At 52.6% G+C, this 24,158-nt stretch overlaps 1 protein-coding gene and 1 long non-coding RNA gene across 3 annotated transcripts in view; one reads left to right on the top strand and one right to left on the bottom strand.

Moving 5' to 3' along the window:
- The window catches only part of LOC142922720 (chloride intracellular channel protein 5-like), a 30,434-nt gene extending 6,730 nt beyond the window's left edge, over window positions 1-23,704 (top strand). Inside the window, exons 1-6 of one of the 2 annotated variants that reach the window (XM_076063548.1) lie at window positions 1,324-1,469; window positions 3,281-3,390; window positions 4,635-4,760; window positions 19,026-19,132; window positions 20,750-20,937; window positions 21,654-23,704. In XM_076063548.1, the coding sequence (XP_075919663.1) occupies window positions 1,422-1,469; window positions 3,281-3,390; window positions 4,635-4,760; window positions 19,026-19,132; window positions 20,750-20,937; window positions 21,654-21,815 (741 nt within the window). In that variant the 5' untranslated portion in view covers window positions 1,324-1,421 and the 3' untranslated portion in view covers window positions 21,816-23,704. Of the gene's footprint in view, window positions 1-1,323; window positions 1,470-3,280; window positions 3,391-4,634; window positions 4,761-19,025; window positions 19,133-20,749; window positions 20,938-21,653 lie in introns of those variants that run through there. The other variant, XM_076063549.1, reaches the window with a different exon arrangement.
- LOC142922721 (uncharacterized) lies at window positions 5,223-12,186 on the bottom strand. Its single transcript, XR_012940258.1, has 3 exons — window positions 9,439-12,186; window positions 7,317-7,445; window positions 5,223-5,448 (listed from the first exon to the last, which is right to left on the bottom strand). It is a non-coding gene; the product is annotated as an uncharacterized LOC142922721 (long non-coding RNA).
- Window positions 23,705-24,158: the final 454 nt, after the last annotated feature.

The raw sequence follows: 24,158 nt of genomic DNA, 5'->3' as shown, positions 1-24,158 counted from the left end.
CGAACTCCCCCGGTGGTCCTCCTCGCAGCGGCTGCGGCGGCTGCGCCATCGACCAAAGACGGCCACTGCATCGACCGCTTTCGGATGCGCTTGTGCGGCCGTCTGGAACGCTCTTCTGATATTAGGAAGCCACTGGAGCTAGGCACTTTTAATCTCGATTGAAATCCCATTTCTATGGAACTGATTTTTGTGTTCAGTTTGTTGTCCTTCCCCCACACCTCCGATTAACACGGCTTGCTACGTACGTTGAGAAAGAAGTTCTACATTCATACATACGTATAGGCTGCTGCGTGGGAGATGCGGCGGGGAGCACAGGGCAGTGCATAACATCCATTGTTGTACTGTACATCTATACTCGAGGGTCGACACCTGCCCAGTTTACATTCGGACCGATGCCAATCTGTGTTCGAGATCTGATACTGATATTGCCTTGTTGAACTTCATGACAACAGCGTACTGCACACTTTTTTCACGATAGACCCAGTGCTGACCGAGAGATGTGGTCTGGGTTTGGTCTGCAGCGGGAAAAGGTGGCAGCTCTAAAATTATATGCACCCCACGTTCACCAACCCACACTACTGGTGAGCGTGGTGAAGTATGGTCAAATACATGCCCCCCCTCCCGACCAAACAGCTCTACATGGAGCGTGGGTCGAGTCGTGTGGAACTGGTGAGCGTGCTCGAGTCGAAATCTTGAGCTCAAATCCCGGCCACGAGTCGACTCAGCTCCCCCACGGCTGAGAATTATTCATGAGAGCTCCACCGTGAGATGTTAATTGTGTTTAATCTACGGACAGACTCACCTCCACCATAGGAATGGGGAATTTCCACCACTGGCTCAGGGCTGTAAAGTGGGAGATGAGTCCCAACCCCCGCACTCACTTGCACAAGAAACTAATTTTACCTTTTGACCTTTGCCATGCGCGACTTTGTATTGAGGCACGTGCTGCGATTGCCACATGTCTTGGTTTCTCACCTGGTACAGTCTGGGAATTGGCATCCGTGTTCAGACGGCAGGAATTTATTTATACCATGATCTGGTACCGGTATTGTGCCGTAAAACAACACAGCACCTCTAATTAGCGCGTTTGGCTTTGTATGGTGCAAAAGAAGTTTAACACACATAGTAGTGCCGAAAGAGAAATATGTCTGTGTTTGGTCTATCGTGGAAAAGGTGGAAACCCTACTCACTCATTCACTCACTACCTCACCCACTCAATCACCGATTCATTGGTCGGGTTACTCAGTAACTCACATCCACTCGCTCGCTCACTTACCCACCCACTCACTCGGCATTTCACTCATCACTTGGGCGGCCACCTGGTCGGGAATTGGCACCTGTATTCAGGTGCCAGTAAATGATTTGTACCCGAGATCTGGTGTTGGACTTAATAATACTCTGCTGCACGGTCTTGATAAGACATGTCTGGGTTGGATCCGCAGTGGAAACCGTGGCACGTGCCCTGCCCAGTGAGTACGAGGGCGGAATGCGTTATGCGTGGGTGACTGTGGATCTGCTCGCGCTGGGGATTAAATGAAAACAAATGGCGTCATTGTCGTGTTTACTTTGGTAAAATCGCAGTGTTTGTCCAGACAGTGACTACCCCTCCATCGCAGCGGAATCTCGAACGTTCTAATTAAAAAAAAGGAATGCCAATCATTATGAGACTTTGTCATAAAACGGGGTTTGTCGCCGTTGGCTAACATAGAGGGGCTAACAACTACAAAAACAACCACAACAACTAAGTGGCAGTGATGTCACTTAGTGGCACTCGGTTAACATCTTGTCTGTCCTCGTACTCCACGACCTGAGCAGTGAGCGGAGTTGGTGGACGAGTTGCCGGGGCCCTAAGAGCAGCAGAGAGGCACAACATCGCCTCCAATTAGCACGGCTGGCTGCGTACGGTGCGAAAGAAGTTCAGCATACATACAGAGACTCCTCTACTTACCAACGTTCGACTTACGACCTTTCAGAGATACGAATCGTAAGTTCAACCGCCATGCAATAGATGGTGGTGGTGGCATCTACATCTGCAGGACACGAAGAACCAGTGAAATCTACATCTACAGGCGATTATTCAACTTTTAAAGGCATTTCCCGTGTTTAATGTACACGCCATACAACACGTCTGTAATCGACAGGAGTAAAGTTGGACTTACGAACAAATGATCCTCATGGTGGTAGCCCAGGGTACCAAATAATACAAAATGGCCGAGGCAATTAAATATTTTATTTCTGGGACACTTTTTTTCCCCAGGGGTGTACTTCACTCCGCGACTGGGGTACCAATCAATTCGAAATCGGTGCCACACTCCGCGATGTCGAACCGCAGCGAGGAAGACGATTGCGCCGAAACCCCGAACGCTCGTACGCACCATGGTAGTGCATCGTAGCGTACAGCTCGTCGAAGATGAGTCGATTGTTGCATCGCCGACCATCAACAGACTAACAGTGACTGCATCACGGACATTGTGCGAGAGTCGGGGTACTATGGTACCCCGGGGTACCGCCATAAGGTTCAAATCGACTTACGAACGGACCTCTGGAACCTAACTCATTCGTAAGTCGAGGAGTCCCTGTACGTACATCAGCAGGAGCTAGGAGGAGGCTACGTGAGAGTCGGAGGGGCTGCCCGCTCACCACGTGTCCCTGTTGAGCCTCCCAGAACTATCGTAGCTTTGTCCGGCGGCCGCTGCCACGGTGGTGTCACGGTGGTGTCACGGCGAGCGGCACGCTGCGCTTGCGAGGTCGCCGGTTCGACCTCCCGGTGCGGCAGTGGAAACAACGGCGCGAGTTTCTCGAGTGCTCGCCCTGTCTCTGTCCACCCATGGGTGCGGCACAGTTAGTCCATGGGGTCAAGTGGAGGTGCTCCCTTCTCTTGCGAGACATCTAGCCAGTGTGGAAGAGCAGGCCAAATACACCCTGGAGGGAACTCTCTGCGGCTCTCTCCAATGAAGACCCTTTCATTCGCAGTGGCGTCAGAAAGAAATTGCAGGGGCTGCGCCTTAATGTGGTCGGTGTAGTGGGATGCGACTCCGGGGTGGTGTGTGTATTCACAGGGGAGCGGATATTTGAACTGGTCATAGCCCTCCCTTAGGTCGACTCAGCCTCAAATGGCTACCTGGTGCAGTGTGTAAACATCAGCGCTGGGGAGACGGAGGCGGGCAGGTGTGGCGTGCGCCCTTCCAACCTTCTTAAGGTGCCGCTACTCGCCAAAGGCACTTGTCCCACCAGTCTGTTAAAAGCTATACGGGGGGTCTTTGTCTGTGTGCGTTCTCAGGCCGGCACCGACGGGGAACGCATCGGGAACTGCCCCTTCTCGCAGCGCCTCTTCATGCTGCTGTGCCTCAAGAAAGCCGAGTTCAAGATCGTCCTCGTCGATCCACGCAGGTACATTCATTCATTGCTCGTTCATTATTCATTCATTGTTAATTCAATGGGGGGCCGCAGTTGCGAGAAGTTACCTCCCTCGCCTGGTGCGCAGGAGGTCGTGGGTTCAATCCCGACCGTGACTTCTGCTGTGTATTTGGAGTTCGTGAGCTCTCTCTCTCTCCGTGGTCGCGTGGATTATTGTTCTCCGGCTTCCTCCGGTTAATTACCCTCCACATTTAGAAACATGCGATTGAGATTATTTGGCTGCTCCTGTAGATTCCCATATGGTGATAGAAGCCACTTCGATGAGCTATAAATGTGTGGCCAGCTGATAGCTCGGTGGGCTTCATCTGGTGAAACCATTTCAGTTGATCACTTTCATGATGTGCACAATTGAACTAAAAATGGGCATTGAGAGGCGCCAGAGAATTCGTCAAAGAGGGAGGTAGACGTCTGCAGACGCCCACAGGAGAACGTCGCTGATGCGCGACGCAGCGAGAGACGAGGGAGTGAATTGTGGATGAGCGGAGCTCCGACACGGAAGCCGCAGTAATACGACTCCATTACTGACCGCGGTGGTGCATTGTGGGCAATTATTTATTGAATTAGCAGATGGAAGCCTGTTTCATTTTGCAGACAAAATCTCACGGAGTTTTAGTTCATCGCTCTGTGGGCCTTCTGAACCATCGCAGTGCGGAATGTTCATTCGTTGAAAAAGTGTCCTAACATTCGCTGGACGGGTTCACGGTGTTCGGGGAGGGCTATTGCCCATGACGTCAGGCAACTGAGCAGGATCAGTGACCCAGGCCTGGCTCTGCTGATGAGACTCGGAACATCGAAACGGCTCCGGAGATTACTTGGATCAAAACGATGCCGCTGCGAAATGCACTCCCAGAAGGCCGCGTGGCTGATAGGACGCGTCACACGCGTGGCCAAAGGAGGCGGACGTCGCAGAGTTACCTCTGAGATCCCTTCAAATGACCTCCACTCCACACATTCGGGAGCAGCATCTTCCCACCCACCCTGCCACTGGAAGCAATGTTTTTTGCGTACAATTCAAGCGAGTTACTTTCATTCTCAGAGCTGCCACTCGCTTGCTTAAACGACCATGGGCCAATGAAATAAACCTTCAGGTGGCGAGACACATCCCCGTCTCACGTTGGTTCTAAGTCACTCAAGCGCACGCCAAAGTCTCCGCGCACGATGTCATCGCGCTGCGTTAACGTCGCTGCGTTGCACTGCCGCTGTCCGTGTTGTGCCAGGAAGCCGGCCAGTCTCGCAAAACTCGCTCCAGGCACCCAGCCCCCCTTTCTCACCTACAACGGGGGAGTCAAGACTGACACCATCAAGATCGAGGAGTTTCTCGAGGATGTGCTGTGTCCTCCAAGGTGAGAGGTCCCCATGCATACACAATTATCCATACATTGTCAACATCATCATCATCATCGTCATCCATACGTTATTATCCATTCATTGCCACCACCATCGTCATCACTGTGATCCATACAACACTATCCAATCATCACATCAATGTTACACTGCTGGTGGAGGCTTTCCCTGCTCTGTCCGCTGCTTCTCGCAAGAGGATGATACAAGGCGATGCTTTGATGATGCAAGGTGATGCTGAGTGTTGTCTATATACAAATATCTATGGGATGTTGCCGTGGCGTAGCGGTTGGCACAATGGACTTGCAATCCAGCGGGCGACGTTTCTATCCCTGGCCATGGCTAACATGTATGTAGAACTTGTTTGTATGTTGAACTTCTTTCTCACCGTACGTAGCCAAACGTGCTAACCAGAGGTGCAGGGAAGGACAAAAAAATAAACACAAAAAGGAGTTCTCAAGAAATGAGTTTTCAATCTAAATTTAAAAGTTCATAGCTCCAGTAGCTTCCTAATACAGTACTGGAAGCGCATCTGAAAGCGCCGGGCGATGCAGTGACCACCGCCTCTGTGCGATGGCAGCAGCCAAGAGCTGCTGCTGCTGCTGTAAGGATGACCCCTGGAGGAGTTCGTGATGATGGTTTGTGCTCCTTGACGAGATCAGCGAGGTGTCGTGGTTCATTTGTGGCGAGCTGTGTGGGGTGGTGGCGGGTTTAACGACACATTTATATATTTATGCAATCTAACCCAAAGAAAACCTGTATTATGGATGACATTGGTACCGAAAGCCAACATGTTAAACCAGTAGGTAATGAGTTCGTCTGACTGTCCACGGTTGTGGTTTTAATGCATTTTCATCGACAACCAGAGGAGGCTCACTTAACGGACTGGCTTGGCACTGCCGTTTATTACCCCACATTGATTTCCTCCCTCTAAGGGTGTATGTTCTTCGCCCGTGGCATGCGCTTGTTTTACGATATTAATAATTGATTGTTGGCAAAAGCCACGTGCTGTTGTTACTTCGTGGAGACCTTGGCCAAAGTTCAGCCGGTGGGCAAGGTTATGTTGTTTTAGCGGAATGGCACGTAACTAAACTATCAAACTATTTTTTATTTTACCAGGTAAGGCCCCACTGAGCTTACACAGCTCTTTTTGTAGAAGCGACCTGGCCACAAATTATAGCTCAACGAAGATGCTTATCACGTGGACATTCATGGCAGCCAAACAATCTAAGCACACGTTTCTAAATGTGGAGGGAAAACCCAGAAGACCCGGAGAGAGAGAGAGACATGCAAACTCCAAATATACAGCAGGTGCCAGGGTCGGGATGGAATCCACAACCTCCTGTACACCAGGCGAGGGAGTTAACATCTCCTAGCCACCGTGATGATGATGAGACAGAGAGACACACAAACTCCAAATATACAGCAGGTGCCAGGGTCGGGATGGAATCCACAACCTCCTGTACACCAGGCGAGGTAGTTAACATCTCTTAGCCACCGTGGCGCCGCATGGCAGGGGCGCAGCAGAGGCAGATCTCAGAACTTGACAAGGTGGGGGGGGGGGGGGGCAGGCGGCACCCAAGATTTTAAGATTCTTACGAAAGAAACTTTTGAGATATTTTCTCTTCTGTCAATAAATATTAATTTCAGGGGTCTCAAGGGAGGGGGGGGCGGGGCGGTGAAATTGCCCCGCTGGCGCCCCCTCCTCCCTCCCCCCATTCGATCTGCCACTGGGAGCAAGGCTGCACGCATGGTTACTATTATTAATACAAAACACTCACCGCGTTGGTGTTACAAGGAAAAACACAATCATAAGCGACGTTTCGGTGGCAATGGCCCTCTCTTCGTAGCACATAAACGTAAATATTATTTTACTTGATTCTGAATTATATCGCAGCCATGACCATTACACGTGAAGCGTTCACTTGCGTGTGCCACGGTCTATCCACAGCTGGATGAAAGACCTTCCCAAAGCAGTCTTAAGGAATGAGCTTTCAACCTCGACGATGATTTAAAAGTGCATAGCTTCCTGTGGCTTTCTCATATTGGAAGCAAGAGCGTTCCAGACGGCCGCATAAGCGCATCTGGAACCGCGGAACCGAGTTTGCAGACTGGGGCGGCACCGTGGGCATCCTGGGCTTGGATCTGGGCAGCCTCTCGCTAGTGAGACGGAATTCGCGCATTGACGCCCTCAGCCGGCGCTGACTGAGCAAACAAAAGCCCGAACACTCACGCAGCCGAACACTCACGCAGCCATGAGCGTTAAAAATACCGGGTCCATTTCCGTGCGGCAAACATCGAGACCGTAGCCTCACGTAGCCTCGTATCGCACGGTCGGCGACATACGGTGGCTACGTACGGTGCGAAAGAAGTTCAACATACATGTGATGCGACGCTGGCCTAATATGCACGCACGTTGAACTTCTTCCGCACCGTACGTAGCCTAATCCGTGAAGAGATAACCCGGGTAGGAAGGGACACTTTGGCCGTGTCATGATCGGAGAGCACAAGTAGAGAGAGGGAGGGAGGGAAGGAGATTCCGTGGGTGAACACCGCACCGGAGCAAGGGGCTCGCGGTTAAACCCCCGGTGGCTCAGCAGGCCCAGAGGCTGCGAGGATGCATCTGCTCCACCGCGGCCGGCTCCGATGGCAGGAAGTTCGTGTTGTCCCCCAGAGTCCGGGCCCCCCTACGGAACACCGGGAAGTGGGTAGTTTTTTACGCGGGTGGAACAACAATGGTTCAGGCACACGTGTTGCCCACACTCCACTCGCAGGGCCATCCGCGGACGTTTCGGGCAGAAACGACAGTCGAGGGACGTGTCCGGTGATAGAACGCATCCTAATGTCGCCCAACGATGCATCACGGTGACACTTCACCGTCCAAGAAACAGATAAATCTGTGTGTGTGTGTGGATGTGCTTACGCATCATTTTTATTCAATAAGGGTCAGGAGGGGTGGCGCTGCGGTTAGCACACTACACTATAAAATCCAGCCACCTGAGTTCGATTCCCAGGCGTGGATAACCATGGTGAGTGACATCTCAGCGGCGTGAGCCCCACGCCCCCCACTGCCCCAATCCTCACTGAGCAGCGTGGTCAAGTATGGTTCATACAACACAAACAACCGACGTGGCATAACAACAATGACGACGATGATGATGATGATGACGTCAAATTTCACCACGGCACCGCACGGCATTCGCTCGCTGACGAAGAGAAAGCGAGAGGACGACTCAGATGAGGCAGCGGCAGCAGCAGCCAAACGCTGCTAGGAGCTGGCGCCAATTTCCTTCCAAGCTCTGCGGTCCTCTATGTGAACGTTTTGGCGGTACGCCGGTGGTCCGCGGTAGAAATGTATTTTATTTTCCGCAATAATCAATTATTTTCTCGCGATTCGCAAGCCCGGTCAGAAAATATTGCGGGGTGTTTTTTTGGCGCCGTCCAAATCGGTTCTCGTGATGACGAATGTTTATACGAGCGGCTGACACGAAGCTTCACAATCTGTTGCCGTATAGCAGCACCCAGCCCGATGGCGATTGGCTGCTCCGTGCTCCAAAGGCAGATTTGACTCCTCGTGCCCTAGACTCGGTCGGGACGGTTCCTCCATTCGTTTCCGGAATAATTTCTGGACGGACGGTGGCATCAAAAGAGGACGACTCGTGGTGCCACCGTACGTTCGAATGGGAAAGCAGCTGCTGAATCGAAGGCAACTTCTGATGGAGCGTCTGCAGCTCACTGCAACAGCGACGTTGTTTTATGAGGACCGGTGTATCATGCTGTACTGGTGTACCACCAATGCGTCCATGTATTGAGGTTTTATCGGGCAATTAATGAGTGTTTACTCGTGGGAGGAAAGTGGAGCACCTGGAGAAAACCCCATTGCGGTGCGAGGGCGCAACGCTCTATCCCGCCAAATGGCAAGGGTGGAGTGAACATTTTCGGTACCGCCTTCTCCCGGCGAGTCAGGACACGGGCTCCTCCTCAACGCCCACGGGAAGGGAGTTTCACAGCCCATCTGTGTGCGATCCGCCAACCCTGGCTGGTGGTGGTGGTGGCGGCGGTGGTGGTGGCGGTGATGGTGATGGTGGTGGCGGTGGTGGTGGTAGCAGTGGTGGCGGTGGTGGTGGTGGTGGTGGTGGCGGTGGTGGTGGTGGCGGTGGTGGCGGTGGTGGCGGCGGTGGTGGCGGTGGTGGTGGCGGTGGTGGCGGTGGTGGTGGTGGCGGCGGTGGCGGCGGCGGTGGTGGTGGCGGTGGTGGTGGCGGTGGTGGCGGTGGTGGTGGCGGTGGTGGTGGTGGCGGTGGTGGTGGTGGCGGTGGTGGCGGTGGTGGCGATGGTGGTGGCGGCGGTGGTGGTGGTGGCGGTGGTGGTGGTGGTGGTGGCCGTGGTGGTGGCTACGCTAATGTCGCGGCCTGTAATCCCGGCTGCTGCGGAGGCAGCAGCGAGGGCTTGATGGATCGCGCACAGATGGGCCTCGAAACTGCCTGCCCGTCGCTGCATGTTGAGGAGGAGCCGTCACCCTGACACCCGAGGAATGGGGTACAGCGACGTGTGGACTAATTTCCGTCCATTCCATCTGCATGGGACAGAAGTGTTGCTGCCTCGCACCTTTGGGTTTTCTCTGGGTACCCTTGGTTTGCACGCACACGTTGTGAACACTCTCACTGGATGGAAACGTGGTACCTGTTGGACTCCGTTTGCACCGCACGTAGCCAACCGTGATAATCGGAGGCGCGGGGGAAAATCATCTCCACGCCGCCTATGTGTGCGGCGGATGACGCAACGGTGTGCGACGCAGTTGCGTACGTGGCGCTACTCGATTAGCGCAAACAACGTGGAACAATCCGCCGGGAAGACAGACGTACTCAGTGTGCGCAGGTTGCTGTGGCTCACGGCTCAGAAGCACGGCTAACAATGGGCGAGGTGCGGAGAGAGATGCACGGAGAGACGCGCGCCGTGAGTTGCATCGAGGGACAGGGCGAGGGAACACGCTCGGGTTCGTGGCATCATCGAAACAAATCAGAACAGCAAGTGGCCCCGGGGCACGACGTGCTGCTAGGGGTCCGGTTTATGGATGACCTAGAATAGTAATGGAGAGGTAGCCAAGGGGTGGCACGCGTCTGGGAGCATGTCGGGAGACGGAGCGGTCAAATCAGTTCTTGTGCAGGTACTAGATCGATCTTGGTGTCGCAGGACCGCGTGAGAAGGCGACGATTTGGGGGAGGCCTTCATCCAGCAGTGGATAGGTCATGTCTGGATGTTGAACTTCTTTTGCACCGTACGTAGCCAACCGTGCTAACCGGAGTTGCGGGACAACAAACTAAAGACAAAAAGGCGTTCTCAAGCTATGAGATTGTCAAGCTCTAGTGGCTTGCTAATATCGAAAGGAGGAGCGTTCCAAGCAGACAAGCAGCTCACAGGCTTGCCTGCGTGCGGGCGGTCAGAGGAATGGGTTAACCCCGCAGCAGCAGCAGCAGCAGTCGCTGCTGCGGCGGCGGCGGTCAGGAATTGCGTCTGTGCTTTAGCACTTCCCCTTTCGTGCAACGACAGTGGGACGTGGCGTGTTGGCGATGTCGCCCGTGGCTTCCCGGGATGCTGAGCGCTAGCGCGAATGAGGCTCGCGCGACAAATCTCGGTGGGCAAGTCGATGCGATGGGTTCCACGGTCTGGGACTCGCGGTCACAGCCGCACCTCAGCTTAAACTAATTTTTGTTTTACCAGGTAAGCCCCACTGAGCTCTATAGCTCATTTTCAGAAGTGGCCTGGCCACAAATGATAGCTCAACTAGGAGTGGCTTATCATCATCGCGTGGATGTTCACGGCAGCCAAATACTCTAAACGCGTGGTGACGTTGATTCTAAATGTGGAGGGGAAACACGTAGCACCCGGAGCGAGACACGCAAACTGCAAATATACAGCAGCAGGCGTCAGGGTCGGGATCGAACCCACGACCTCCTGCGAACCAGGCGAGGGAGTAAACATCTCCTATCCACCGTGGCGCGTTATGCCAGCCGCACAGAGACCCAGGAACTGCTGCTGCTGCTGCTCCGTTGTGTGATAATGCCTCTTTACAAATGTTTTATGGTCCTTGACGAGATCAGCAAGGTATTGTGGACCATTTGTGGCAAGTGCTTTGTGTGGCAATGAGTGCAATTGGAAGCCAATGCAGCTCGGCGAGCATTGAACGTACACGGGTCAGAACTATGCGGTACCGGTCACGACACGTGCCAGAGAATGTTGCACCACAGGGCTGGGCCGAGCTCAGATCTCGCTCGTAGCTGCGAATCGAACCGGGAGTCCGGCGGCGCATGCCAACAATGTGGCTATTAAAACAAAACACGCGCTGTAAAAATACAGCAATCACTCCCGTTGCTGCGACGGTCGGCTCGCCTTCCTGTCTGCGATGAAATATCTCACGTGAACTGAGTGCGGTGCCAGCCACTGCCGTTTCCCGACAGTGCTCCTCAGGCACGGACTCCCTCGCCCGCTGGCCCAGCAGCAGAGGGCCCCCCTCGCTTCGTTCGACCTCCCGTGAAGGAGAGCGGACGACACCTCAAACGAGTCGGCGCAGCACGGGGCGATGGCGCGGCCACCCGCTTCACGAGCCGAAGTCGAGAGATGTGACCTCCAAAGTGGTGCCGCGGTGGCTAGAAGATGTTAACTACCTCGCCTGGTGTACAGGAGGTCTGTGTCTCTCATCATCATCACGGTGGCTAGGAGATGTTAACTACCTCGCCTGGTGTACAGGAGGTCTGTGTCTCTCTCTCATCATCATCACGGTGGCTAGGAGATGTTAACTACCTCGCCTGGTGTACAGGAGGTCTGTGTCTCTCTCTCATCATCATCACGGTGGCTAGGAGATGTTAACTACCTCGCCTGGTACACAGGAGGTCTGTGTCTCTCTCTCATCATCATCACGGTGGCTAGGAGATGTTAACTACCTCGCCTGGTGAACAGGAGGTCTGTGTCTCTCTCTCATCATCATCACGGTGGCTAGGAGATGTTAACTACCTCGCCTGGTACACAGGAGGTCTGTGTCTCTCTCATCATCATCACGGTGGCTAGGAGATGTTAACTACCTCGCCTGGTGTACAGGAGGTCTGTGTCTCTCATCATCATCACGGTGGATAGGAGATGTTAACTACCTCGCCTGGTACACAGGAGGTCTGTGTCTCTCTCTCATCATCATCACGGTGGCTAGGATATGTTAACTACCTCGCCTGGTACACAGGAAGTCTGTCTCTCTCTCTCATCATCATCACGGTGACGAGGAGATGTTGACTACCTCGCCTGGTGTACAGGAGGTCTGTGTCTCTCTCTCATCATCATCACGGTGGCTAGATGTTAACTACCTCGCCTGGTGAACAGGAGGTCTGTGTCTCTCTCTCATCATCATCACGGTGGCTAGGAGATGTTAACTACCTCGCATGGTACACAGGAGGTCTGTGTCTCTCTCATCATCATCACGGTGGCTAGGAGATGTTAACTACCTCGCCTGGTGTACAGGAGGTCTGTGTCTCTCTCTCATCATCATCACGGTGGATAGGAGATGTTAACTACCTCGCCTGGTGTACAGGAGGTCTGTCTCTCTCATCATCATCACAGTGGCTAGGAGATGTTAACTACCTCGCTTGGTGTACAGGAGGTCGTGGGCTCGATCCCGACCCTGATGCCTGCTGTATATTTCAGAGTTTGCGTGTCAACGTCACGCCTTTAGAGTATTGACTGCTGTACATTTCCACGTGATAAGCCACTTCGTTGAGCTATCATTTGTGGCCAGGTCGCTTCTGAAAAAAAAGCTCAGTGGGCTTTGCTTTCTAAAATTGTTTTTATTTTAATGGAAGGGCCGTTCTATGTGAACTCGAGAGAGGCCCCCCTAAGACCATTTGGCCGCCTCTTATACGCAGGCCAGACGTCTTGGACGAGGTGGGAGCGCTCGCTCTTCACCCCACCACACGCGGACCTGCCACTGAACTAACAGTGGCGCATCCCACGTGCATCCATACTGCCGGGTGGACAGAGGCCACGTGGGGATTTGAGAATCTTGCAGCGCCGCCGTTTCGCCCCCCGCCGCGGCGGGAGATGGGGCCGGCGATCTCTCTCGGACCGCCGGTCCGGCGTGCCACTGACCGCTCGTGACACCGCTATTGTGGCAGCCTCCCGATTCCAATAGAGGCCACGACAAGCTTACTCTTCCCGCTTTGTGTAAATATTTACTATGCAGTCGTTTACCCTACCTTGTAGCGTGGCTGTAAATCCGGCGACTCGTATAACATCAGCCCCAACATCGTCAAGTTTCGGAGAGGATTCACACTGGGCCAGAACATGCCCAAATGATATCCTCAGAACGCCCGTGTGTCTTTTTTTTCTGCAGCCTAAGACTCCCCCCGTATAGCCTTAAGAGACTTTTGGGGCAAGTGCTGTTAAGCGAGCACGTGTGAAGGCCGGCATGGCACAGAAGGGGTGGGTGGACAGCAGCACGCCTTTGTCTCCCCAGTGGTGATGTTTATGCACCGCACCGGTTATTCATTTCAGGACCGTTCCTGATATCACCAATGTTGACTGTGAGTGGGTATCCAACTCAGGTCGCCGGGGTTCGTAGGGCTGTGCGCTAACCGCTGCACTGCTGCTCCCCGTAATAAATAAACACACACACGCGCGTACAACAACGAGAGGAAGTTCAAGTTTCCTTTCTAAAGTTTTGATTGTTTCGAGTTTTGATTCGTGGAAACATTTCCCAAAATCCCAGCTCACCCGCCGCGTGTCACGAATGGCCGACGTAAATGAGAACGTTCACCAGTCCGTGGGAATGGTGGTCACGTGAGAATGGTGGTCACGTGGGAATGGTGGTCACGTGGGAATGGTGGTCACGTGGGAATGGTGGTCCCGTGGGAATGGTGGTCCCGTGGGAATGGTGGTCACGTGGGAATGGTGGTCCCGTGCGAATGGTGGTCCCGTGGGAATGGTGGTCACGTGCGAATGGTGGTCTCGTGGGAATGGTGGTCACGTGGGATTGATGGTCACGTGGGATTGATGGTCACGTGGGATTGATGGTCACGTGAGAATGGTGGTCTCGTGGGAATGGTGGTCACGTGGGAATGGTGGTCTCGTGCGAATGGTGGTCCTGTGGGATTGATGGTCACGTGGGATTGATGGTCACGTGGGATTGATGGTCACGTGGGATTGGTGGTCACGTGAGAATGGTGGTCTCGTGGGAATGGTGGTCCCGTGGGAATGGTGGTCCCGTGCGAATGGTGGTCTCGTGCGAATGGTGGTCACGTGGGATTGACGGTCACGTGGGATTGATGGTCACGTGGGATTGGTGGTCACGTGGGATTGATGGTCACGTGAGAATGGTGGTCTCGTGGGAATGGTGGTCACGTGGGAATGGTGGTCTCGTGGGAATGGTGGTCCTGTGGGAATGGTGGTCCTGTGGGAATGGTGGTCACGTGGGATTGGTGGTCTCGTGGGAATGGTGGTCTCGTGGGAATGGTGGTCCTGTGGGAATGGTGGTCACGTGGGATTGGTGGTCTCGTGGGAATGGTGGTCCTGTGGGAATGGTGGTCCTGTGGGAATGGTGGTCTCGTGGGAATGGTGGTCACGTGGGATTGGTGGTCTCGTGGGAATGGTGGTCCTGTGGGAATGGTGGTCCTGTGGGAATGGTGGTCCCGTGGGAATGGTGGTCCTGTGGGAATGGTGGTCCTGTGGGAATGGTGGTCTCGTGGGAATGGTGGTCTCGTGGGAATGGTGGTCCTGTGGGAATGGTGGTCCCGTGGGAATGGTGGTCCCGTGGGAATGGTGGTCCTGTGGGAATGGTGGTCCTGTGGGAATGGTGGTCCTGTGGGAATGGTGGTCCTGTGGGAATGGTGGTCCTGTGGAATGGTGGTCTCGGGCGTTGCTGAAGCAAGCCGGGGAGAATGCGCAAGGCAAGGAAGCCGTCTCGCCGTATCTCCATGGCCACCCACGATGTCCGTGAGGAGATTCTCGGAACTCAGGAAGACAATTCCTGGACGAGTTCCATCTGTGTGGGAGGACCTGCGCTTGGTCGCGGGCAGGGGATCAGCGGTTGATGGTGAGGGAGCAGTGAGTGGTGAGGTGGTGTGAGGGAGGTGTGGGTGAGGGAGAGGTGAGGGAGGGCGGGAGGGAGAGGTGGGGTGAGGGGTGAGGTGATAGAGGGGTTCGGTGAGGTGGGGTGAGGGAGGGGTTTGATGAGAGTGAGGGGTAGGGTGAGGGAGGAAGAGGCGAGGGATGGGTGGGGTGAGGGAGAGATGGGGTGATGGGGTGAGGGAGAGATGGGGTGATGGAGGGAGGGAGAGAGGGGTGGGGTGAGGGAGGGGTTGGGTGAGGGTGGGTGAGGGAGGGGTGTGGTGAGGAAGGGAGGGGTAGGGTGAGGGAGAGGTGAGGGATAGGTGAGGGCGCAATTAGAGCGATTGCCCTGACACTTGGGACCCCCCTAGATTCATATCCATGGGACCCCCTCGTGGTCGATGACGTCTCGTGGTAGATGATGACCTCTCGTGGTAAATGATAACCTCTCGTGGTAGATGACCTCTCGTGGTAGATGATGACATCACGTGGTAGATGACCTCTCGTGGTAGATGATGACCTCTCGTGGTAGATGATGACCTCTCGTGGTAGATGACCTCTCGTGGTAGATGACATCACGTGGTAGATGATGGCCTCTCGTGGTAGATGACCGCTCGTGGTAGATGATGACCTCTCGTGGTAGATGACTTCTCGTGGTAGATGACCGCTTGTGGTAGATGACCGCTCGTGGTAGATGATGACCTCTCGTGGTAGATGACCGCTCGTGGTAGATGATGACCTCTCGTGGTAGATGATGACCTCTCGTGGTAGATGACCTCTCGTGGTAGATGATGACCTCTCGTGGTAAATGATAACCTCTCGTGGTAGATGACCGCTTGTGGTAGATGACCTCTCATGGTAGATGATGACCTTTCGTGGTAGATGACCTCTCGTGGTAGATGATGACCTCTCGTGGTAGATGACCTCTCGTGGTAGATGACATCACGTGGTAGATGATGGCCTCTCGTGGTAGATGACCGCTCGTGGTAGATGATGACCTCTCGTGGCAGATGATGACTTCTCGTGGTAGATGACCGCTTGTGGTAGATGATGACCTCTCGTGGTAGATGACCTCTAGTGATAGATGACCTCTCGTGGTAGATGATGACATCACGTGGTAGATGACCTCTCGTGGTAGATGATGACGTCTCGTGGTAGATGACCTCTCGTGGTAGATGACATCACGTGGTAGATGATGACCTCTCGTGGTAGATGACATCTCGTGGTAGATGATGACCTCTCGTGGTAGATGACCTCTCGTGGTAGATGATGACCTCTCGTTGAAGATGATGACCTCTTGTGGTAGATGACCTCTCGTGGTATATAACATCGCGTGGTAGATGATGACCTCTCGTGGTAGATGATGACCTCTCGTGGTAGATGACCTCTCGTGGTAGATGATGACCTCTCGTGGTAGATGACCTCTCGTGGTAGATGATGACCTCTCGTGGTAGATGACCTCTCGTGGTAGATGATGACCTCTCGTGGTAGATGACCGCTCGTGGTAGATGATGACCTCTCGGGTAGATGATGACCTCTCGGGTAGATGATCTCTCGTGGTAGATAACATCTCGTGATAGATGATGACCTCTCGTGGTAGATGATGACCTCTCGTGGTAGATGACCTCTCGTGGTAGATGATGACCTCTTGTGGTAGATGACCTCTCGTGGTAGATGACCTCTCGTGGTAGATGATGACCTCTCGTGGTAGATGACCTCTCGTGGTAGATGACCTCTCGTGGTAGATGACATCACGTGGTAGATGACCTCTCGTGCACCGCAAGGCGACTCGGCACCTGATCTGCCAATGGCCGCTCGTTGCCCGGCTTGGCCTGCGACGTTTGACAGGCCTGCTGCAGGCGTTATGGGCGGTGTTGCTCACGAGGCCCACAGGTAAATACAAACACACAGGCTGCGTTCAGCACATGTCTGCACGCCAGCTGTGTGTTTTCTACTGCAGCTAATGGCTCGTGAAGGAGTTGCATATTCCCCCCCATCCTCCCTAAATAAATGTTTTCATGGAGCAGTGAATAAGAGGAAACGTCGTAAACATCTGAATTGAGTGGGGTAGACATTTTAGTAGCGACATTTTGTATGTACGTGGCCATGACTAACATGTATGTATCGATGTTGAACTTCATGTATGTATGTTGAACTTCTTTCGCACCGTATGTAGCAAACTGTGATAATTATCAGAGGTGCGGATTAGTAGAGAGAGATAATTAGTCGGGAGAGATAATTGGAGGGAGTGATGATTACAATGCTCATAATATTCACTTTTTATGCACATTTTAACCAACGTTGAGTATATATGTTTTTATTATATTCTTAGTTTTTTCGGTAAAGTCACGTTGAAGAGAAACAACAAAATAACAAAATATATATAAAACAATAAAAAAATTCTCACGACGTTTCGACCATAACTCAAACGGTCATCATCAGGTGTGTCGGTTTGCATAAATTTATTTTGAAAACGGCATATTTATTTATATATATATAAATAACGTTTGCGTCACGCGCAACGATTGGCTGTTTGCCAGGACTAGTCCATCTATTTTTTGAAAAGAGGAGGGGGGAGACGAAATTTGTTTTTATGTATGCTGTCTGAAAGCCACTGTAAGCGTGAACAATCAATCAAGAACTGAAATGATTTATCAAATCTTTCCAATGATTGCTAAGATAGAATCCATCTTCTCGGTTGAAATTGTCTCTGTGTTTGTATATGTGGATAGCCTCATGAACGAATCTCTCATGGAAGCCAGATGGCTTACAAAGAACCTCTGTCTTGGAAAAGTCAATGGCATGTGAGCCTACTGAATTAGAACAATGATCTGCTACGGCCGAGGTGTTGGTCCTACCGTGTTTAAGGTCTGCTTTATGTTCACGAATGCGGTCCGAGATATGGCGTTTGGTTTCTCCAATGTAACTACTACCACAGAGGCAACTTAGTTTGTAGACACCAGGGTATTGTATGTCCGGAATCACATCTTTTACAGACGGAACCAGATGTGATTCCGGACATACAATACCCTGGTGTCTACAAACTAAGTTGCCTCTGTGGTAGTAGTTACATTGGAGAAACCAAACGCCATATCTCGGACCGCATTCGTGAACATAAAGCAGACCTTAAACACGGTAGGACCAACACCTCGGCCGTAGCAGATCATTGTTCTAATTCAGTAGGCTCACATGCCATTGACTTTTCCAAGACAGAGGTTCTTTGTAAGCCATCTGGCTTCCATGAGAGATTCGTTCATGAGGCTATCCACATATACAAACACAGAGACAATTTCAACCGAGAAGATGGATTCTATCTTAGCAATCATTGGAAAGATTTGATAAATCATTTCAGTTCTTGATTGATTGTTCACGCTTACAGTGGCTTTCAGACAGCATACATAAAAACATTTCGTCTCCCCCCTCCTCTTTTCAAAAAATAGATGGACTAGTCCTGGCAAACAGCCAATCGTTGCGCGTGACGCAAACGTTATTTATATATATATAAATAAATATGCCGTTTTCAAAATAAATTTATGCAAACCGACACACCTGATGATGACCGTTTGAGTTATGGTCGAAACGTCGTGAGAATTTTTTTATTGTTTTATATATATTTTGTTATTTTGTTGTTTCTCTTCAACGTGACTTTACCGAAAAAACTAAGAATATGAATTACTGCAGTCACGAAAGCTTTAAATCAAAATATATATGTTTTGTTTTAGGTTATGCAGGGAAACCAGAATAACCCAGAGAGGACGGATGTAAAACAGTGGGGGTGTGGGGGGTGTATTTATCCCGGTGAGCTATGAAGCTCTTTTTACACAGATGCCCAGTAGGGACAGGTTATGGCTGTGGTTATGGATGGATGTTGAACTTCTTTCGCACCGCACGTAGCTAACCGTGCTAATTGGAGGTTGGGGTTTGAGTTGTTGCTTGGTTTGGTTTGCTATCTGATTGGGTGGTTAGTTGGGTGGTTGGTTCAGTGATTGGGTGGTTGGCTGGGTGATGGCTGAGAAATCGATTGGTTTATTTGATCGGCTGAGTGATTGAGCGGGTTGGCTGGGTGGTTGGTTGGCTGAGTGATTGAGTGAATAGTTACATGATTTGGGTAGCTGACTGAGTGACTGAGTTGCTGGCTGTTTTGTGGGTTGTAGACTAATGTAAGTTTCGCTCGTGTGCTGTAGGTACCCCAAGCTGGCGGCCAACAACCCCGAGTCAAACACAGCTGGGAGCGATGTCTTTGCCAAGTTTTCTGCGTTCATCAAGAACACGAGCAGTGCCAACAATGACAGTGCGTGGAACTCTGTCCACGTGTCTCTGTGTCTCTCTGTCCCTGTGTCCACATGTATGTGTCTCCCTGTCCCTGTGTACACGTGTCTCTGTGTCTCTCTTTCCCTGTGTACACGTGTCTCTGTGTCTCCCTGTCCCTGTGTCCACGTGTCTGTGTCTCTCTGTCCCTGTGTCCACGTGTCTCTGTGTCTCCCTGTCCCTGTGTTCACGTGTCTGTGTCTCCCTGTCCCTGTGTCCACGTGTCTGTGTCTCTCTGTCCCTGTGTCCACGTGTCTCTGTGTCTCCCTGTCCCTGTGTCCACGTGTCTGTGTCTCCCTGTCCCTGTGTCCACGTGTCTGTGTCTCTCTGCCCCTGTGTCCACGTGTCTCTGTGTCTCCCTGTCCCTGTGTCCACGTGTCTGTGTCTCTCTGTCCCTGTGTCCACGTGTCTCTGTGTCTCCCTGTCCCTGTGTCCACGTGTCTGTGTCTCCCTGTCCCTGTGTCCACGTGTCTGTGTCTCTCTGTCCCTGTGTCCACGTGTCTCTGTGTCTCCCTGTCCCTGTGTCCACGTGTCTGTGTCTCCCTGTCCCTGTGTCCACGTGTCTGTGTCTCCCTGTCCCTGTGTCCACGTGTCTGTGTCTCCCTGTCCCTGTGTACACGTGTCTCTGTGTCTCCCTGTCCCTGTGTCCACGTGTCTGTGTCTCCCTGTCCCTGTGTACACGTGTCTCTGTGTGTCCCTGTGTCCACGTGTCTGTGTCTCCCTGTTCCTGTGTCCACGTGTCTCTGTGTCTCCCTGTCCCTGTATCCACGTGTCTGTGTCTCCCTGTCCCTGTGTACACGTGTCTCTGTGTCTCCCTGTCCCTGTGTCCACGTGTCTGTGTCTCTGTGTCTCCCTGTTACCGTGTCTCTGTTGCATAATGCACAATGGCTGTGTGCTTTGTGGACATTTACGTGATGTTTTTACTCATTGCTATCCCGCCTGCACTGTTATTCTTTTATGATGCTGGGGTTTTCTCATCATTTACAAACTTGAATAACCAAGGGGATATCAATGGAGTGTTTGGCATGGGGCATGGGTGGTGGTGGTGGTAAAACACTCAAGGGGAGGAATGTAACATTGAACATATACAGAGGTGGCCCACCAAATATATCACAACACCCAGCCCCCAACCCCATCAAATGTAACCCGGCGCTGTGTGTGTATGTACATGTGTGTGTGTGTACGTGTGTGTGTGTGCACGTGTGTGTGCACGTGTGTGCACGTGTGTGTGTTAAGGCTAGACGGGGGATCTTTGTGTGTGTGGAGAGCGGTGGTGCAGCGGTTAGCTCTACGCTGCGCGACGAACTTGGCCACCCGGGTTCAATTCCCGCTCACGGCCAAAACCAGTAACCAGTATCTGAACCGTCCCTGGGCCTCCCCTAGGTCGACTCAGCCTCAAAATGAGTGCCTGGTGCGGTGTGTAAACATCGGCACTGTGGAGAGACAAAGGCGGTCGGGCGTGGCGCTGGCCACCCACACCCCCTCGTGCGCCGTTGCCGGCCTTCATAGGTGCTGCCCGCTAACCGCACTTGCCCTCGCAGTCCGGTGGAGGCTATACGGGAGAAACCTTTGTCTTTTTTTTTCTTGTTTGGCTTTGCAGCGCTCGAGAAGGCGCTGCTGAAGGCGCTGGGCCGCCTGGACGACTTCCTCGTGACTCCGCTGCCGGACGAGGAGGCGGTGGAGGGCGAGGACGGAACGCCCCGCACGAGCTCCACCCGCAGCTTCCTGGACGGAGAGCGGCTCACACTCGCCGACTGTAACCTGCTGCCCAAGCTGCACACCATGCAGGTGGGGCGACACGGACACGCGGCTCGCTCGCACGCGGAAGGTCCCCTCCCCGGAGCCCTCAACAGATCGTACATCAGTCAATTTCTACCCCCTCTCTTACACTGACAAGACTAGTGGTTGGAGTGGGACTGTTTTTGCTGTTGTTTTACTGCCTTCTTCAAGCTCGGGAATTGATGTACGACTGCTATTTCAACTTAATGGGCACCATGGTGGCGTGATGTTATCGTCCTCGCCCGGTATGCAGGAGGTCGGGGGTTTGATCCCGGCCCTGACGACTGCTGTGTATCAGTACTTTCAATGTCCTCCCCGTGGTCGTGTGGATTATTTATCCACGTCCTCCGGTTTTTCCCCCCACACTTAGAAACGTGGACCTAGATTATTGAGATAATTTTGCTTCTATTAATGTCCACATGATAAGACACTTTGTTGAGCTATCATTTGTGGCCAGGTCACTTCTGAAAAAGAAGTCAATAGCTCAGCGAGCTTCACCTGATGCAATAAAAATAGTTGAGTTTTATTTGTATGCTTTTTGGTGATTTTTTTTAACCTTTCCTATACTTTCCACTCCCGTCGTGTTGTATTGTTTGTTCCTGTAACGTTCTGACCCCGTGCCCCTACTGGACATCTGTAAAAAAAAGAGCTTTATAGCTCATCAGATTCCTCCACTATATAAAAACTAAAAAAATATTATTCGTATTGTCTCCGTGCTCGTGCAGGTCGTTCTGAGGAAGTTCAAGGGAATGGAAATCCCCGCGCAGTTCACGGGGATTGCGCGGTACCTCAAGCACGCGTGCGCGCAGCCAGAGTTCACCGACACGTGCCCGGCCGACGGCGAAATCGAGGCGGCCTACACCTCCGTGGCCCGGCCCCTCGCATAGACGCGGCGCGGCACGGCGCCACACGGCACGGCACGGCGCCGCACGGCACAGCACGGCGCCACACGGCACGGCACGGCGCAGCACGGCACAGCACGGCGCCACACGGCACGGCACGGCGCCGCACGGCACGGCGCCACACGGCACGGCACGGCGCCACATGGCACGGCACGGCACGGCGCAGCACGGCGGGTGTAACGGCCACTCCCCCTCACTCCTAACGCGTTGCAGCATCAGCTCTGTCCCTGGTTTTCCACCGGTGACCATTCCAGACATGTCTCTCGCTCAGCACTAGGCCTATTCACATTTGTGCAGCGTACTGTAATAGCCATCAACGCGATGTACGTACGGATGTAGAACTTCTTTCGCGCCGTACGTAGCCAACCGCGCTAATCGGAGGTGCGGGGTAGGACAGTAACATATCGGCCACGAAGGCATTGTCGGACATTGAGTCGTCGCACGTTCCACGGCTCAACGTCAACCAACGTTGGGCCAACGTTTGCATCTGCCTGACTGCCATACTCGTTTCTTTGTAACTGCCATACTTGTCAATCTCCGTTTAAACTAAACTATAAACTAATTTGTATTTTACCAGGTAAGGCCCACTGAGCTGTATAGCTCATTTTCAGAAGTGACCTGGCCACAAATGATAGCTCAACTAGGAGTGGCTTAGCATGTGGAAATTTATAGCAGCCAAATACTCTAAAAGCGCGTCGATTCTAAATGTGGAGGGAAACACTGGAGGACCTGGAGAAAAATCCACGCGACCACGGGGAGAGACAGAGACACGCAAACTCCAAATATACAGCATGCATTAGGGTTGAGATCGAACCCACGACCTCCTGTACACCAGGCGAGGTAGTTAACATCTCCTAGCCACCGTGATGAGAGAAAGACATGCAAACTCCAAATATACAGCAGGCATCAGGGTTGAGATCGAACCCACGACCTCCTGTACACGAGGCGAGGTAGTTAACATCTCCTAGCCACCGTGATGATGAGAGAAAGACATGCAAACTCCAAATATACAGCAGGCATCAGGGTTGAGATCGAACCCACGACCTCCTGTACACCAGGCGAGGTAGTTAACATCTCGCGATGGTGACGCCCACTTGAGTGTCTTCACGGGAGCCTGCTACGTGGGGAGCACGCGCCCCAAAGTCAATTTAAAGTTTGTTTTCTCACGAGCAGAGAGTCACATGAGTGTCGTGGCAGTCGGATGCAACGCAGCCGAGGTGCGAGTCGACAAGTTAAGAGGCTGAAAAATAAGAAAATGTTTTACCCCTTTCTGGCAATTAAACAGAAGTTGTGTTAAGATGTTCAAAGGCCAAACATTGAGCAAGGACTCAAGTACTCACCACACACATCAACCAAACGCGGTACTTGTAGCGAACATGCAAACAAACATGCTCTGATGATAATAATAATATGTGGCATAGTCTTTGAAACCGTTTGGCCTACACTATAAACAGCAGCTTCTTCGTGGCCTTGTCTCACCGGTGTCAGAGCAGAGAACAACGCCAACATGTGAACGGATAAGAGCCGTGTGGTTTTTGTTTGCGCTCGTTACGATGTCCCTTCAATACACACATTTAATCCACGCTGGCACCTGCGCCAATAATCACAATTCCGATTGACAGAGCTGTCCGTTGTGTATGTTGAACTTCTTTCGCACCATACGTACGCCGACCGTGCTGAAGCTACATCGTTAGCGTGTTATGAAGGAGGGCCACGTTGCCCAGAAACGTTGCTTTGTTACACATTCTTCCTTTGAAGGCGACACACAGCGTTACTTGCTGATCCGCCCAGACTGGACATCTGTGAAAAAGAGCTTCACAGCTCATCGGATTCCTCCTCCCCAAGTCTAAATAAAACATTCCGATTCAGTGCCATTGTTGTTGTTGAAGAGCGTGTTGAGTTGTTGAAGAGCGTGTTGAGTTGTTTATTGTGAGCTGATGCTTGCGCACCGCTGCCACCGCAGCTTCTCCTTTCACATGGATTCAGAGCGGCAGGTTAAAGATGTAAGGATCTTTGCGAGGACATCTGTCTCCGCTCGGGATAGGCCCTCAACATGTCGCTGGCAAGGACGAACCGAGGGGTCCGATGGGTCGGCTCGTTTGGCCCTGAGGAGGACCTTTCTTGCCAGGCTTGTGGTTTCTGCATGGCGACGTTACGCTTGGTTTCCTTAGCGATGTCGTCCGTTACGAAATTCGTCGTTGAACTTTGTTTGCCGCAACCGTGTGGGGACGCGAGAAGGCTGACAGCACCCCACCCCATCGCAACAGCCGCAACAGCGTCACCAGCTGTCGTGTCGCAAGTGTAGTGTAACAGCGCCGGCTGGTGGAC

This window comes from Petromyzon marinus, unplaced genomic scaffold, assembly GCF_048934315.1.
Source record: "Petromyzon marinus isolate PM22_M1 ecotype Great Lakes invasive population unplaced genomic scaffold, UKy_Petmar_22M1.pri1.0 PM_Scaffold_149, whole genome shotgun sequence".
In the NCBI taxonomy this organism is placed as follows: domain Eukaryota; kingdom Metazoa; phylum Chordata; class Hyperoartia; order Petromyzontiformes; family Petromyzontidae; genus Petromyzon; species Petromyzon marinus.
Note: the sequence above shows the minus strand (reverse complement) of the source record. Positions and strands in the feature narration are given on the sequence as shown.